The sequence below is a fragment of the Euprymna scolopes genome, chromosome 11, assembly GCF_053919585.1.
Source record: "Euprymna scolopes isolate OS-2025 chromosome 11, ASM5391958v1, whole genome shotgun sequence".
In the NCBI taxonomy this organism is placed as follows: domain Eukaryota; kingdom Metazoa; phylum Mollusca; class Cephalopoda; order Sepiida; family Sepiolidae; genus Euprymna; species Euprymna scolopes.
In genome coordinates, this window is record NC_136492.1 from 89,960,857 (window position 1) to 89,979,201 (window position 18,345).

Sequence of the window (18,345 nt, forward strand, 5' to 3'; positions counted from 1 at the left end):
AGTAGTAGGAGGAGGAGGAGACAATATAGAAGACAACATTAGAATTGATATCAAAAAGAATGCTGAGTGTAATAATTGTTTTTAATTATTACATGGTAAAAGAGTGCAAGTTATTTAAAATTTCTAATTTTTTGTTTTTATTACTTAATAATCAAAAAGTAGTAATTATTATAGTGTACCACCACAGCAAAAATTAATGCTTATTTAATTTTCTTTTTCCCAACAGTAAAGATTACTGCTAATATATAAAAAGGACTTAATTACCATTTTCTATTGTGAAAGAAGAGGAACCGGTCTCTCACAACAGAATGGGTGTGAAAATATCGAAATCTTTATTTTTAAATGGGGAAAGGAAACCTGGTTAAAAATAAATAAATAAATAAATAAAAAAAATAGTAAGAGCAATTTGATTCAACTAAAATTGAAAAAAAAAAAAAAAAAAAAAAAAACATGGGAGTGTATGCCGACAATACATATGGACACTTTTCTGAGAATAAAGTGAAGAGGGGGCAAGGAAGAATGAAGAGCCTGCTTTAATTAATCTTAGAAAACGGAAATCATGTTTTAAACTCGAGCTCTATTTTTGTAAATTAAAAAAAAAATGTTTATATCAAAATTTTGTTATAGCAAGGTAGTTAGTTTTGAGTAAACAAAAAAATTTTTTAAATGAAATAAAGGACAATATTATCCAAGAAAACCTGAAAGCTTTTCTAAGTTTGTTATTTTGAAATAATTTTGTCTCTTGAATATATTGCATTGGTTATATGACTGAGCTGTTGCTGATATCTGAAATTAGTTGAACATAAAAAATTGGAGGTACAATCAAGAAATGTGTGGCTATTTTTAAAGATGGGAATTTTTATTTAACAATTTGCACAGAGATTTATATTATGTAATAAAAACAGTTGTGCAAGTGTTTTTTTTTGTTTGTTTTTTTTAAATTTTTGTTAGCAAAAATTATTTCCACTTGCTGATTAAAAAAAATTGAGGGAGAGGTGACAGGTAAATATTTCTCGGGAGGTTAAAAAAAATCATTGATTTTAGTGTGATAAAAGTAAAAGAATAAAGAAAGTCATCAAGAATAGATTTTGAAATGTCAACTATATTTTTTTTTTTTTTTTTTTTTAAAGAAATTTACTTTTTGATTAACTACAATTGTTTTTTTTTTTCTTTTACTTAAATTTTAATAAAAATGTTATTCTCGTCAGCTTTAAGTCCCCCCTCCCCAAATTATCAATATTTTTATCTGTGTATATAAAGTTTCCCCCCCTTCTCCTGGGGAAATAAAATTACATTGCTTTCCTCAATTTCTTTTACTTAAAACAATTAAATTAACTTCCACTTCCAAAGACTTCAATGGTTGATGTCAGCCTCTTGTGTGCAAACCTTGATTATCTCCCCTTTAGCTCCAAAAGCATCAAGAGTGGTTTGGTCATACATACATCATAAAACAGATTCAATGCGACTTACAGTGTCATCACTTAGTAATAAAACTTAAAAAAATCCATCCCAATGTCTGTTACTGATACAAGTCTCAGCAGCGTGTGTGTATATATATATATACGTATGTTTCGGTGGATATGACATAGGTATATTATTTTTTTTTTTTCTCTTTTTAAATAATGGGATGATAAAAAGGATGAAAGAGGAAGAAACAAAACCGGAACCTTAAATCTGAACAGTACGGAAATGAAGAGGTCCGAGGAGTAATAAGGGCGAAAGTCTGCTCAATTTAAAACAGACTCACATGATAAATTTCCCCTACAGAATCATTATGTCGGTCATTCACTAGCAAGAAATAATTGTTGCAGAGGTAAAAAAAAAAATAAAAAATACAAAAGCATTAACCAAAATACTGCTGTTATTGAAGCAGTGGTTTGCCAGCACATGCGTATATATATATATATATATATATATATATATATATATATATATGTGTGTGTGTGTATTGTGTTATTTAATATTTAATAACTAATTGGAGAAGAATCATCCCTCCATTTTTCTTTTAAATGTCAATTTTTATTTAAAAAAAAAAAAAATCTACAAAATGTTTTATAACTTTTTGCAAATAAAATTAAGCAAATGATAAAAAAAAAGTTAAAACTGAAACTGTAAACATTTAAAAATTATCTAATGAAAGGCAAAGTTAAAAATTTTTTTTTTTTTTTTTTTTAATTATTTAAATCATAAATTCTATCTAATTTGCAAGATCTAGGATAAAATAGTTATATATGTGACTTTGATAAGTGCAACAATGGTGGGCAGCTCTTAGTGAAAAATAAACTGTAATAATAAAAACTACTTTTAAAACTTAAATGGATGAAGTGAACAAAATAAGCAGAATAATTCAAAGGTGAACAACTATTAAAAAAAAAAAAAAAGACGTGAGAAAAAAAAAAGAAAAAAAAAGCTTTTTTTTCTAAAAGGAAAGATTTAAAAATTTTAATTGCTGCTGTATCCATTAAAAACTAATATTATTCACCTTATAATAAAAGGAATCTGGTAATAATTACAAGAATAATAATTATAAGAATATTAATAATAATTATAATAGTAAAAATAATAATAATAATAATAATAATAATAATAATAATGGTGATGGTAGGAATGAAGAACCCACTCACCCATTCACTGTCTCAATGACAGATTAGTAAAATTAGCTTAAATTTTCCAAGGAACAAAAAAAAAAAATTAAATTAAAAAATAAATGCAGAATTTTCTTTTTGTTATTGTTACTATATATATATATATTTTTTGTTATTCTTTCCATTCTTCCTTTTCCTGTGTTTTGGTTCAGCTTTTTTTTTTTATATATATATGAAATCAAGGTCAAACTGGCAAGATGATAAATGCCAAACAGCCTAATCAAGCCCCACTTTAGGTGTTCAACTGGTCATTTTTTTTTTTTTTTTTTTTTTCCATATCTTTTTTCTAGAGATAATTGTTTGTTTGTTTGTTGGGTTGATAGTGGTGGTGGTGGCTGAAAAAGGTAATAATGGACATGATTTATAATGCTTGCTGGGGGAATGGGGTGGGGGTTGGGCAGGGTAGTATTCTACTCCATAGAGTTTGTGATGACGCTTTGAATTTTGCTTAGTAGCCGATCTCAGATCCCCAATTTATATATATATATATATTTGTCGGGTTCAATGTAGTAGTTTCACCCTCAAATATAGATATTTTTTTTCAACTTGGTACTGAGCGCAGTTGAAATTTTCCCCTTTACCAGTTGAATTTGTTTTTTTTTTTTTCTTCCTTTCTCCCTCTGTTTTGAAAAATCCAGCTCAGAGCTTCTCCTTTGCTGGCACCCATATTGTGGGACCTGACTGATCACGGATCACTTCCTTCACTTTTGCATAGATTTCATCGGCTGTATCACCTTGTACGACAGCTGAAAGCAGAAAAAAAATCAAATAAATGTTGATATAATCATGAGGCATTCTAAATAAAAATAATAACGCATCCTAGTTTTTAACTATAAACAAAAAACATAATAGCTACAAAGACAGGAATGGTACTATTAAAACAAGTGACCTCTTGTGCTCCAGAATTTATTTTTCTACATAGTCACCACCATTCTCAATGCACTTTTGCCAGCGATTGGGTGGTTTGTACATGGGCATCCAGAGTGCACTTTTCCACTCAGATCTCTATAACCACTCTGAAATCAACAAACCCATCTCTTAACTGTGCCGACAACATAAACTATATTGGCCTTGTAAACATTCTACAGTGAATGTTGATTGGTTCAATTTTTTTCTGCATGGAGGAATTCAATAATGCACCCTTTCTTCTGACACACGTCCATGATGCTTGTTTTGAGTCTCACACCGGCAACATCTGCAACAGAAAAATGAAACTTTCAGGTCACGTATGAACCAAGTTCAGTCATGATAATACAGGGTGACCAAAAAAAAAACAAAAGTCATCTAGAACATATGCTGTAGAACGGAGAAAAAAAAAAAAGAAAAAAAAGGCCAAAGACCCTAGTGTTTTGATGTGATGTTTTGAATATAATAAACTAGTTTCATTTCATTCAGCCAAAACAATAAGAAACAGGGCCTAATTAGAGCGGGGCCCGTTTTTTATGGGTCACCCTGTACAATTTACAATCTTCTCTGATATATTCGGATGGAATAAAAATAGGAGGCATTACTTTTGGAACGCTCTTCGTATATTGTGCAAAACCTAAATAAAAAAAAAATTAAAAAAAAAAAAAAAAAAATGACAACTCGTCCGACAGTGCATGAGATTGCACTTTGTTTATATCTATTCCTGAACATGAAAGTTATTGGCAAAAAGTAGCAAAGTTCAACAAGCAATTTAAACAGGCAGTTATAAGATGTGCATGTCTATATAACATCTGAGTGTTCAAGGTGAGCTTAAACCTGGATATGGTAAGCATTGTCACTACTTCCTCTGGTAGGCTGATTCCAGGAGCATAACCATGAGCAGATAATGCAGCCTTTATTCTTATAAGATTAAGCACCTATATTACATTTTGTTGATGTTTAAAAAAAAATATCACAACAAAAAAAGAATTAACTTTTACTAATGCATGTGAAACTTTTTGTCTGGAATCCTGCATTATTTGCCAATGAAACATTAATGAAGTTTGTGTGTGACAATGCTCACTCACTTATTGCGTTTAAAAGCTTTAATCCCAAGGTGCTAGTGTCCTCCTTCAGAAGAGTCTTGATTATAATAAGCGATGTGTCCATTCCAATATCCCTCCTCAGAGTTTGATATAATTACCGATTCTGTTTTAAATCCCTAATCCTGATACAATTACAGATTTCAGTTTTTTTTTTAAAACCTTTAAATATATATATATATATATATATCTATAAAAATTTTTTTTTTTTCTCATTCATTTTTGGATCACTGTATAATGTGCATAAATTTTTGTAAATGCAAAAATACATTGGGAGGAGGAGACTGATCTATAAATTGGAGTGTTACTAAGTTTAAAAACCAATAAATATTTTTTATAAATTGTTTTAAGCAAAAACAAAACAATCGTTTTTTTTTTTTTTTTTTTTTTTTTTGCACCAGAAAAATAGGCACAAATTTTTGCTATTCCGATATTTCTAATTTCTTATTAATTGTCCCAACATTAATTTTACTATGAGGGATCCCAGTCTGTTGCTTGACATCTGGGGGCCATAAAAGCATTTTTCCAGAAGGTTCGTGTTCAGATACAGGTCCAGACAGTGACAAAAGTCAACTGTCCTCAGATATTTGTGGAAGAAATTTTATTTGTCAAAGTCATGCCATATGAGATTTACAACCGAGTGCTAATACTTATTTTACCATCTCATTATTTTTATATTGATTAAATGACTTTTTTCAAGTCCATTATTGTGAGAAAAAATTTGCCATTTATCCAGCACTAGCCTGGGTGCCCAGCATTGCCTGGGTGTTTGGAGGTGTGTGTTGAACGAAAAAAGAAATGGTAGCAGGCATGCAAGTTCGAAAGGAGGAAAAGAATGTAAAATAAAATAAAAAAAAAAAATGACGTCTTTGCCGTTGCATCCATCGCCAGTGGCAAAGGTTTAAATTAAGGCTAGTCAGTTGAAAAGAGGGGATGACTTTCGAAAATATCACCAACAAAAGCAGCCCTCCTTGTAGAAAAGTGCCCAGTTGAGGGTGAAGGAATGAATGTTTTTAGCCATTTTTTTTTATATTTGTCATCCGAAGGGTCAAGCTTCAAAACGATACCAATCTGATGAAAATCTGATGCCTCTGTCAAAGGTTTTAGGTAGTCTACAAACATTTAAACAGACAGGTGAGATTTATATTATAAATGAAGCACATATGGAAACCACATTCCAAGTAAAAACTCTTTGCTTAGGCAAAAATAAGTATCCTCACTAAAAATGAAGAAAAATTCTGAAGTAAAATTTTAGTTAAGGATAAAAATCGGTTTTTACATTTTGCCCATCTGTCATTAATTGATTAAATGACAGATTGACTTACCTCCCCTTGCTTTACAAGACTTCAGTTCTTGGTGGCGGATCAGCAAAATACGATAAAACTTTTAGTTAAGTTTACCTTTCCCTAATCTACCAATTTTTGCCTTATATGTAAGCATATCAAAAAGTTTTCCTGTTAATTTATTTAGAATTGCAATTTTCATCTGTGTCCCATATTGCATCAGCGCCAAAATTTTTTCCAAAATATCTGCTTACTGAACTGAAGTTTTCAAATTGATGTTAAGAGTTAAAGAAGCAGGTCATCATAAAATAGGACATGAACATTTATAGCATAAGAAATAAAGACTTACAGTAAAATTGGCTAGGCAACTAAACATTGCTTGCATATTATGTAAAAATGTTTGATTTTAGAAGCTAAGAAAGTTAAACTTTTGAGACCAAAAATGGATTGATTTTAACCATTTTTTCTTATTTTATTTAACAGAATTGAGATTCAAAAACACTACAAATTTCTTGGAATTGCAAGAAACTTACACGTGAAATATTCGCCAAATTCTTGCTCAAGTTTCATTGCCCGTTCATATGTCTTTCTGGCCTGGTCCTCTGTGATCCTCTTATTCATTTCCCTAGAAAAAAAAAAATAATTGTTATATTTAAACATCAAAAGTTTTGAAAAAAGAAAAACTAAACATCAAAAAAGTTAAGCTACACTGAATCTGATCAGTACCAGTTGGGTAACCATTTGGGAATATCAGGTGCTGTTTGTAGGAGGATGGGAGGACACCTCGTTGCAAAAATTAATCTTATCAAAAATCAACTACCTTGACGGAGACATTCGGCTTATTGGGACCAACTGTGAATTTAATATCCGCTAGCATTTACATGGTCTTAGCTTTATGATTATCTTGTGCCAATGCATCAGATTAAATATATCATTCCCAAGTATTCATGCATAAATGAACACAATAGATTCACTGGGATTTAAATTTGGTAGAGCTGATTCTATAGCCTGAAATAGTACTTATTAGACCAATCCAGTTTGATTGTTTTGTTTTACATTATATCAACTCTTTTCAGAATATTTAAAGCTAAACTTCAGTAATTTAAAAAAAACAAACAAAAAAACGTTTTATGCTTCAAGTTGTTTGTTTTGCATCAAAAGTATTGAAAACCAAAAAAAAAAAAAAGAAAAAAAAAAGAAAAACTAAACATCAAAGATACATCATGCATTCAAGAATTTAAACTTAGAACACAAACCATCTACATAATTAAGTCAATATCTATTTAACATGGATTTTATGTATAAACAGAGATAATGTACATACTATATATCAGGGCTCTACAGACAAATTTATCTTTAGTTGCCCTTTGGCAACATAATATTTTCATTTACTAACAAGGCCTACATGATTTTTAGAATATGACATCTTCATTTTGTAACAAGTACGTACATCATAAAGATTTTTCTGTATTTTTTTTAAATAAATGTAATTCTAAATATGTACCGAATTTTATGTTGAGACTTGAAGGTATAAACATTCGGATTTCTTCAGATCTTTTTTTTTTAAAACAGCCTTTATTAAAAAAAATAATGCTAAACTTGGTAATTTAAAAAAAAAAAAAAAAAAAAAAAAGTTTTTATGCTTCAAGTTGTCTATATTTTTTCAAATATTTAATCATGATGTTTTGGTTTGGTTGTTTCAGAGAGAAACATTGTTTTTGTTTTTTAGCTTTGCAGAACATGAAAGGAAAAAAAATAACACCAATATTTGGTGCATTTCTGGTCAGGAAGTCAATCTCTTCAAGACAGCATGATCTGGTAGCACCAGACACCCTAAAAGGTATTATCACTCCAGGCCAAAGTGAACTTGACAGCAATGTTAACTAAGCAGCAACTTCACATTCCCCACAACCCCCAAATGGGGTCTCATCATTGGATATTTTTTAAGGTCATACCTAGGACCTGTGGTAAATTAGTGCTTCAACCAGTACCTATTAAATAGTAATAAAAAGAAAACTTACATAATAGATTCCACGGACTTGGGTTTGATGAAAACTGCAATTGGATAAAGTCCAGCAACTTGTAGTCGCTTAATTGCATTTCCACTCACATCTAAAATGCAGTGCTTGCCCTGTTGATAAAGAGAAAGAAAACAAATGAAATTGATTTTAAAATAATTCCAAACTAATGAATATAAGATAATGGTGCTTATACAGCTTGTCACACAAATAAAAATCATTTTTCTTCTCTGCAACCTTTCACAGACATGATGTTGCTAGTCAGTCTCTTTTTTTCTTTCTTTTAAATGGATATTATGACGTGTTCTTTAGAATTGTCTGATCTATTTCCTGCCTCCTTTGTTCCAGCTTGTTTAACTCGATGGTCTAGTGGTCCATCAATTCGCTGTTCTGATTCCTCGTAATACAGCGTCCTATGAATTGCAAGATTGTGGAACTTCCTACCTGCTCACTGTTTCCTCCTACATACAGTCTGTGTCTTTACAAGACTAAAGTCAATAGGCATCCTGTGTTTGCAATAATCATTCATTCTTGTTAGCTCTTTACATCAGGTAGCGTCACACCTCATTCAAGCGATTTTCATAAAATCTTTGAAAAACGAAAATTTAAGGAAAAATTATCAAGCAGAATTTTAATTAAATATAATAATTAGTTTTCATTGTATTTTGTCAATCTGACATTGATAAGAGTGGAAATACCTGTAAAGCAAGGGGAAATAACTAAGTGTCATTTAATAGAGTAATAATGAATCAACAAAATATGATAAAACTGATTTTATTTTTAACTAGCATGGCTGCCCGGCGTTGCCCGGGTGTTTGGAGGTGTATGCTGAGCAAAAAAACAAAACAAAACAAAGAAACAAAAAAAAAGTAATTTTTTTTTTTAACTTTGACCCCTATTATGACCTCTTAACATTTATTGTTTTGGGATCAAATCAAGTTATTAAGTTAGATCCATGTCCAAGTGACCTATATCTAAAATTTCAAGTGTTTAGACCCCAAATTGTTGGAGGAGTTTGGTACAGTTCTCAAAGGTCATATTGTTGAACTTTGACCCCTTAACAGCCAAATTTCTGTCCGAAAACCGATCACATAGATTTTCCCAAATCTCAGTACCCTGTATATCAAATTTCGAGTCTTTAGATTAAAAACTGACAGAGTTATTGCATAGGGAAATGTAGACACACAGACACATTCACTTTTATAGATATATAGATTAAAGTTCTCAATACTTTTTCTTAAATTTTTGTGTAGGTAACTATTTTTGTCTAATTGTTAAGTATATGAAAGTTTTTATTTGGAAAATGCAATTTCCACTGGCGTCCTTATCTTTTTATTACATTTTCACCTCAAACAAGGCACAGTGCCACTTTGATGTGGGGGCTACTATAAGGGGCATAATTTGCAGGGATACTATGTAAGGAGTTGAACAGCAAGATGTCTGTTCACATTACACTTGAATTTCTGCATATCAGTACAGTTGGGGAAGCAGGAAACCTGGAAGGGAATTCCAAAGTCCTGCAGTTCTGGGAAAGGAGCTATTAGAGTAAAAGGCTTTCTTACATCTAGGGATCTCTACTGTGTAGGGGTGGGACTTTGCTGCTTGTTGGATTTATCGGGGGGAATTTACATAGAGGGGGTACAAAGGCTAGTAGTTCATTGGAGCATCCACCATTAAAATACTTGTAAAACAAGCATAGGGATGCAACATTTCGTCGATGGGACAGAGGTTGAAGATTAGATGACAATTCAGGAACTATTATCTGTATAAGCACCGATATAACTGATAAACACAAGAGCGTGATATTCACAAGACTTTATGGAGTTTGTTTTATGTTAACTGTGTAGGACATTCGAGATGGTAATTCATGGGAATCGCATTCTTTTTATTAGAACTTTTTAGTTTGTTTAGTCTTATTGGGAATCGTTTTTGAAAATACTTTTTTATAGAGAAAAAGGAATTTTTTTTTATTGGCTATAATTGTTATTTTCATTTTTGTTACTCTTCTTAATTTTCTTATTTTGTTTGAGTTGGAGATGCCAGACATTCAAGCTGAAAGATGTTAAGATCCTAACAATTCCTTTAAGTATAATTGTTTGTATCTCTCTTGCACTTCGCCAGGAAGTTTTTGAAATTCGTTTACACGAGTCCAGTTGAAATGAGGGTGATCTACTTTCTTTTCATGTTGTACATAAAACCTTGGTATTATGTAATCTTTCCCTCCCAGTTCTGTTTAATATAGTATCATTGAGGACACTAACTTCTACTAAGGTTGCTTCTTTCTCCTTCTGGTCCTATATCACTGTGTCAGGTTTAATAGTTCCATTTTCTAGGTATGTAGCTGTAGTAATCGCATAGTTACAGTGGATGGTTTATGAGTTTATTCTTTTTAACATTATGCCTCATATTCTGACTTAAATTCTGCACATGGTCATTTCTTTTCTACTAAGAAATCATCATCAACTGATCTCCCACTTCATGTCTTAAGCAGTCTACCATGCATCCATGGGCTGTTAACATTGTTAGGACAAACATTTGGAACATTTTGGAAGATCGACGAGGGATGATGTGGCCACACCAGTGGAGATGTTGCTGTGCAACACAATTTCTCATGAAAGTCTTTACAGTGTGATGATAACAGTCAACTAACATACTTCCTAACTTCTGGTGTATCTGCTACCAAAAGCAGTGACAAGGCAAACCAGTACCTCACGCCTATGTCTCCCTGTGCATGTACTCCTTTTTTTTTTTTTATTGTTTTTTTTTTCAATCATTCTTTTTTTTATTTTTTATTTAATTTAATAATCAATGAAAAGTGTTTTTTTCGGTCTTATTTTAATTAAGAATTATTGAAATTAGTTTTATTTTTATTTTAAGAATCATTGAAAACACATTTTGCTTTTTTTTGTTTTTTTAAGAATTATTGAAAACATATTTTAAAATTTAAGTTAATAGTTATCTACAAGAATTCCTGTGGTGGCAGAAAATCAAAACTAATTATTTTGAGAATTTTATCTATTGGATATGTTCTTTTTATGATGTCTGAAATTTTATTTTACTTACATTAATTTTATTTTTATACTTTTATAAATATATATTATATAAATTTATAAAATTTTACTTTTTATAATTTCATAAACATATTTCTTATAAAACTTCAAATAAAGTAAAAACTTATTTTTTTTTAATTTTGTTATTAAAAGTGCAAATAAAGACTAATTGCATCATTTTTATCTGTGTGGATTTTGTTTATTTTTGTTGTATATTTTTCAATAATGTTTTCTTTTCTTGTATTTTATTTCAATAAATCACGTCACAATAGAAATACTGAAGAACAATAAAAATGAAGGAACTGATTTGCCTTGTCACCGCTTCCAGTAGCAACCACACTGGAAGTTAGGAAGTACGTTCGCTGACTATAACTCAGTGAGACATAATTTTCTTAATTTCCTAAGACTGTTTTTCTGTTGTTGACCACGTTTCACAGCCAAACAAGAGTTTTTTGTTTTTTTTACATGGTAGTCACCACTTATTAAGGCCTGGAGGCCAGTCGAAGATAAGGGTTATTGCGTGTACAGTAATCAATGGTATAATATCGTAGTAATTATTAGTAATGGAGATTTGATTTTTAAGTGGATTACTTAAGGGGGCGGTTTATGAGGAATTTGTTTATGTTGGACTTGAAGACATCCAAGTTGTAATCAGGTGGGAAACAGGCAAACAGAAGAGTTCCACAGGCGTGCACTTCTAAGAAAGAAGCTTTGTTCATGGAATCTTCGTTTTGATTTAGGCACAGATAAAGAGTGGGGAGAATTATTGACAGTGTTTTCAGCTAGACAGGTGTTTTTTGTGAAAGATTGGCGAGGGGGACCAGAGATTGGAGCTCAGACGAGCACTTGCTATGGAAATAATGATAAAACAAATCAGGCTCGCAACGTCTCTTCTGTGGAAGAGAGGTTGTATGGGAGAGAAGTTGCTGGGAAGAGAAAAGGGAATCCCCCACTAAGCTACGGAGTCTATTTTGTATCCTGTCAAGGCAGGATAAGCTGTTTTTAGCAGCCCCTGCCCAGATGTGACAGCAGTACTCCATCCTTGGACGTACTTGGCTTTTATATAGATAGAGAATTGCATCAGCTGTGAGATATTTACTAGAACAGTAGAAGGATCCCACCATTTTTCCAGCGACCTTGGCAACAGATTTGATGTACATGTTTCATTTCAGATCAGGAGTACAAGTCAAACACATCCGTTATACTGAGAACTGAACCATCAGCCTCCCAAAGTCTGTCACTTAGAACTGATTCTTACTTAGCACTTACCTGTTGTAATACGAATCCGTGCAGATAATTCTAGTATGGACACCTGTCAACATGTTTTTATTTTGTAAAAATTGTGAATACATTTTTTTCAGCTACAAGGTCTGATTTATAGCCATTGTTTTAATCAAGATCGTACCTTTTCTGCTACTTCCTTCACTGATGCCACACTGGTTCCGTAAAGATTGTCATTGTACTGGCCAGCCTCAATGAAAAGATGGTTTTGGATATCTCTTTCCATCTGTTCTCTCGATGCTACAAAGTGGTAATCACGGCCATCAACTTCATTCTCTCTTCTTTGCCGTGTTGTGTCTAAATAAAGAAAAAAGATTTTTTAATTCATTAGTATTTTGAATAGGCATGATATCTACCTGAATTGGATTTCATAGTATATTCAAGGGATCTATATTTATACATCATACCAGACAATTTGAAAAGAAAAATGTTGAACATATCTGGTACGTTTATGAAAGTAATTTTTTTCATACTATTTGTAAATGTATCTATACAAACATAGCCCCACCTCTTGTATATAACCCCCCCCCAAAAAAAAACCATAAGAAAAACTAGAACAAATCAGTTAGACTGCATATCTTCACCTGACAAAGCTGAACCAAAGTTTTGGTACTTATGCAAAATATAATTGCTTAATAATGATATTAAGAAACGCATTCTGAACGTGGGAAAGGAGAGCTCTTTTTTAACTGTTCTATACTTCGACCTAACAATTTAATAAACAATACATACTGTAAGAATTGAGTTTAACTTGAAAAAATCTGATTTTAAAAATAGCACGGTTTGTATTCTGCATAAATACTAAAATTTTAATTGGGCTTCACTTCTCCAATATTGTACGGAGTATTCCTGAAGTTATACCATGAAAATATTGTTAGGTCAAAATCACGTTTAAATTTAGTATGATTGTTACTGTTATCAATTATATATTCTTATATTGAAAATAAGAGTTTTTCCCAATTGTCTAGATGTGACTATATAGTTTAAAAAATAAACTGTAATGAAAAATATTATTATGTCAATAACACAATACAACAACAACAAATGAAAATTGGCCAGTCAGAATAAAAGTTTGTGCGGTGATGAATGCTCTAACTTAACTAGTTCAAAGCATTCATGGTGTTTGGTGGCCATGACTGCTGTTAAGATTACATATTTATTCATAATTTGCATGCTAGGAGACCCACTTGCTCAAAAGACAGCATGACAATAATTCAGGGGGGAGGGGGCCCGATTGAGATTAGAAGCAAGAGTTACACACAGAGACAGTGAGGGTGATAATGTTGCTAATCAACAGTTACAAGTGGAATTATCTGGTGAAAATGAGATCTAAAAAGTTTGATATGTTGAAATGCTATTTAGGTCTAACTTTTAAAATCTTACCAGATAACTTTATGTTAAATGAAGAAAGCAACACTAACCTTGTCTTACCTGGATTATTCAGTCTAGTACAATTATCTTGGATTTTATTGTCACAATGTTTCCATAAATGAAACCTTAAACTTTCTCCAGGTGTATTGTGTCAAACTCATGAATTTGTAGAGAATTTCAAATTTTGCCATTCGGGGCAGTCGTAAGATTTGTAACCACCCCCACTGCTGGCTGTTGATAATCTGTTAACCTTCAAAATTCCAGAAAGTCCTCAAAATATTTATTTTCATGGAATTACAATTAAAGATCTAAAATCCATTTAAAAACAGTATTACACACAAAACACAAAAACATTACGACCGTAAAAACTTGTTTTGGTACAAAATTTCAGATTTTTTGTTAGCTTTTTATTATTTTAATTTTTTCTATTTTTACCCCCTCAAAATGCTGACTATCTGAGACATGCCGCCCGGGGGTGGACCCCCCCATCTTTGTCACGTCAATTAATGAGGGTAGCTTGATCTTGTTCTGTTAGCCACGAACAAGTAGAAATCTTAAGAAATTTATAATCTTAGTATTATTAGGATTAAACCTTCAACCTCCAGAAGACTGTCACTTAAAACTGATTATTCATTAGCATACACTTCTGCAAAGACCTGTGGTGTAAATGGCTAAGTGCAAGTACAACTTTCTAAATGCTTTGTATATTGTGAACATCTCATCATGTATCACTTGTATTCTGAGTCATACAATTTTCACTGATTTTGACAAACTAAAATTTCAAGTAAAATATAAAAGTACTCACGGGGAACACAGCTTCCGAATCTGTCTGGGAATTCAGAAATAAGATCATCATTAATTCTGTCCTTTAAAGGTCCTAAGATTATAACTGGCCGTGTGTATTTCACTGAAGAAGAAAAAAAAATGTTTGTTTTAAATCAAATCAATGAATTGGAAAAACTTGCGAAAACGGATAAAAATAACTGCATGTTTTTATATATATTTGTTATGAACCGTTCCAATATTTTTTGACATATTATTCTAAATTAAAAATAAAGACAGTGAAGCGAGTTCTTATATCGATATTTAAGTTAAATAATGTTCAAACCCTGTTATTTGGAAGAAACAACGCGATTGGTTTAATATATAATGATTAGGCAATCAAAACATGTCTGACATGATACACGTGCTTTTTAAATTAAACCTGGGTTTTTAACTAGTCTTATAACTCTTCTATGATATAAATTTAAAAAAAAATGTCAGTAGGATCAAATATAAAAATCAATTGGAATCACAAATTCTTTAAGCACAAACAGATTTATGCTGGCAAAATATACTTTGTATTAAAAATGTATAAATCACAAAAACAAGAAATAGGCTGGCTCTTCTTTATCAAATAATGGTGGTCATAAAAAACTTTAAGCAGCCTATATAACATTTTTACACTATTTTGCTCACAAGCATGAAATAGAGGCAGTATTGGGCCATCTCAAAATGACAAAGGAGGGTGAAAACATTACTTTAAATAATATAAGGCTATGTTTATAGATCCTAATTAAAAAAAAGCTGGTACTTGTTTTGTTTTTTTTATTTTACTTTTGTTAGTTTGAAGAGATCAAGGGGCTCCTTCCTGGGGCTAACACTTGATTCTATTATAGTTTAAATTTATATCTGAGGGCTTTTTTAAGAATAGACACTGTTCCCTTTATGGCTGCTATCTGTATTTCCTTACAGCTTGGTTTTCCAGGGATTGCTTCTAAGCATTTTTGAAGGTTCTTTTTTATTAGGCCAGTTGCTCCTGTCACAACTGGTATAATGTTTATTTCTTTCAGAGACCATGTTGCTTTTAGATCATTTTTTTTTTGTTATCTTTTCCCGTTCTGCTCTGTTATGTGTGTGTGTGGCTGTTTAAATCCAAATAAAAATTGGGTTTATAGCTCAATAGTGTATACTAGAGTTCAAAATAGAATTTAATAAATGGCCTGAATTTTTATCAGAAACATTTTTATTCATACAACTGTTTCTGCCTATTTTCAAAACATACATTTTCTCTTGATAATAAATTCAAAATGTCTTCAAAAGGCTTCTTCAGTGAATTTTTTTCCATCCACTTACAAAACAAAACAAAAAACGTTAACATCAAAAATATTCTCATTTTACTTTTTTTTCCACCCTTCAAGCAGGCAAATTATTTTTTTTGTTACAATGTTAAATACCAAAACTAATATTAAAAACAATCTTACTAGCAGGCCAGCCAGTGTTGCCTGGTTGTAAAATATGCATAAATATATTTTTATCATGCAGAATTCTTATTATAAATGGAAATATTGTGGATATTAAATGTAACATTAAATTTCTTTAAAAAAGTAAAGTAAAAAGAAAAAAAAGAAAAAAAATAGTAAAGAAATGGAAACATATGCATGCAAGTATTATGTTTTTTCTAAACAGTTCACTTCTTGTAATTAAAAAGAAAAAATACTTTAGCTGAGATCAAAATCAAAACCTAAAGATGATGAGTCAAATACGATAACCATTAGACTAGCTTGCCACAATCTTTAAGTGTTTTCAAACCTACTTATTCTTAACATAAGTAATTTGTCATGTGAACAATTCACGTATGCGCATTCATAAAACAGTTGACAAACAGTAAAAATTCCGATTATAAAGTCTTATTTACACCTTTCTTTTTTTGTTTTAGTTTATTAACAGTTAGTAACCAACTTCAAGTTTTTATGTATCTGTTATATAAAAGGCAGCTATATGACCAGCTAAAACTCGAAATACAAACACCCACAAAGTTGGTATTTTCTTGATCAGCATTGCCTTGGATGAATAATATCTAAAATTAAATTAGAATTATTCCTTTACCCTAAGCTGGCACAGATTTCATCATTGGGTTTGTTTTTCAGCCATTTTATGTACTAAATTATTTTCAAGGAGTTACTTCCTTTATGCCAACTCGTTCTTTAAGTAATCTATAAAAGTGTGTGTGTATGAGTATGTTCTATGGGCTAGAGGGAGGAAAAAGGGAGATGGAAAGAGATGGTTGTTTTATTTTACGGCATATCAACAGTTTTCAGATCATTTAATGGGAAATTCAGTCATTTTGGGAAAAGAATTTTATGCTTCAAATTCTTTACATGTTTTTTTTTTTTTTTTGCATGGAAAAATTTCTTTTGTTTTTGTTTTTGCAAAACATGATTAAGTAATGCAACGGGAAAAGAAAAAAACAATAACAACAATGTTAAGATTTTTGTTCCTTAGAAGCGCTGGTTGAGTTTGAATAAAATAAAGTACGTATTATACATTTGAAGCCAAAACAACGCATTATTACAAAATAAACGGACATTTTTTTTTTTTTTGTTTCAAACGTATATAATACATATTTTATGTTATTCAAACTCAACCAGTGCTTCTAAGGAACAAAAATCTTAACGTAAATCCCGCATGACCAACGCACTGTTCCGAGATTTAAAAAACTACCATAAAAACAACAAACAGACTTATATTTTCTGATTCTCTGCTCCAACAACAACATGGCAAAAAAAAGAAAAGAAAGATATACTGAAGATGAAGGTTTCCTTCGAAATATATTTATGAATTTTAATATAAATTTCAAACAAAATAAATGCATGTTTATTTTGTAATAATGCATTGTTTTGTCTTCAAACGTATATAATACATATTTTATTTTATTAATAACATCAATATTTGATGCATTTTAATTCAGGAAGCCAGTATCTTCAGATGGCAAGATTTGGTAGCAACAGTCAAGGAGATAGAGAGAAAAATTTTAATAAAAATTGAAAAGACGACTTGCTAAAATGTCGACGGAAAAAGCGACCTCTCCTTGAACAAAACTGCTGAGTTGAGGATAAAGGAACGAATGTTTTTGGCCAATTTTTTCATATTAAAACAATACCGATTTCGTCAAGATCTGCCACCTCTGTCAAGTTTTTGCGAGACATACAAACATACACATTTTGCCTTTTATATATTAGAAGATGTATGAGAAAGAGAAAAGTATCTTGGAAACAATTGCTAGTGAAAAAGTAGAAAAAGCTACTCACATTCCTGTTGAATGACTGCCTCGTATGATAAGATTGGTTCATCTCCACCTAAAATAAAGAAGAATCAGCTTAAAAAAAATCCACCAGTACAACAAGGCTCAACTAATAATCTTCCCAAAATATTACTTTCAAACGGAAATGCTTATTATTTTTTATTTTTTTTAATGAAATAAATCTCAATTGTTACTTTGAAGAAACCTTGTTTAAAACAGAATTTAATTGAATAGTTGAATTCTTTTGTCTCGTATGAGAATCCTTTTGTTAAAATTAAATGTTGAACGGATGAAGCAGATTTAGAGATGGGAGACAACAACATGCATAAATAAGTGCATTTTACGTTTTTAGAGGAGGATGGAATCAGGATAAGTAAGATAATGAATCAACATTTTAAGAGGAGGAATAGCAACAATGTTAAGTCTGTTGTCAAGAGATGTCAGTATCATACTAACCAAGAGGGTTAAATCTCTCAGAATTATCTGGATGTGGCATGAAACTTTGATTTCCTTCAATTTAGATCAAACAAAAACGGACATATTAGATGTTAGGTAGGCATAAACAATAGGCAACAGTGGAATCAAGAAACAAAAGTGTAAAGGGTCATGATAGGTTAGTAACAAG

General features: G+C 31.1%; 1 protein-coding gene across 23 annotated transcripts in view; it reads right to left on the reverse strand.

The window, feature by feature from the left end:
* Positions 1 to 2,937: 2,937 nt before the first annotated feature.
* Positions 2,938 to 18,345, reverse strand: part of LOC145287959 (disks large homolog 1-like) — a 909,452-nt gene continuing 894,044 nt past the window's right edge. For all 23 annotated transcript variants that reach the window (XM_080135923.1, XM_080135919.1, XM_080135921.1 and 20 more), the window contains 7 exons: positions 18,177 to 18,233; positions 17,728 to 17,775; positions 14,463 to 14,564; positions 12,411 to 12,583; positions 7,959 to 8,068; positions 6,471 to 6,562; positions 2,938 to 3,391 (listed from right to left, as the gene is read on the reverse strand). In XM_080135923.1, coding sequence (XP_079992049.1) covers positions 3,285 to 3,391; positions 6,471 to 6,562; positions 7,959 to 8,068; positions 12,411 to 12,583; positions 14,463 to 14,564; positions 17,728 to 17,775; positions 18,177 to 18,233 — 689 coding nt within the window. In that variant the 3' untranslated portion in view covers positions 2,938 to 3,284. The remainder of the gene's footprint in view (positions 3,392 to 6,470; positions 6,563 to 7,958; positions 8,069 to 12,410; positions 12,584 to 14,462; positions 14,565 to 17,727; positions 17,776 to 18,176; positions 18,234 to 18,345) is intronic.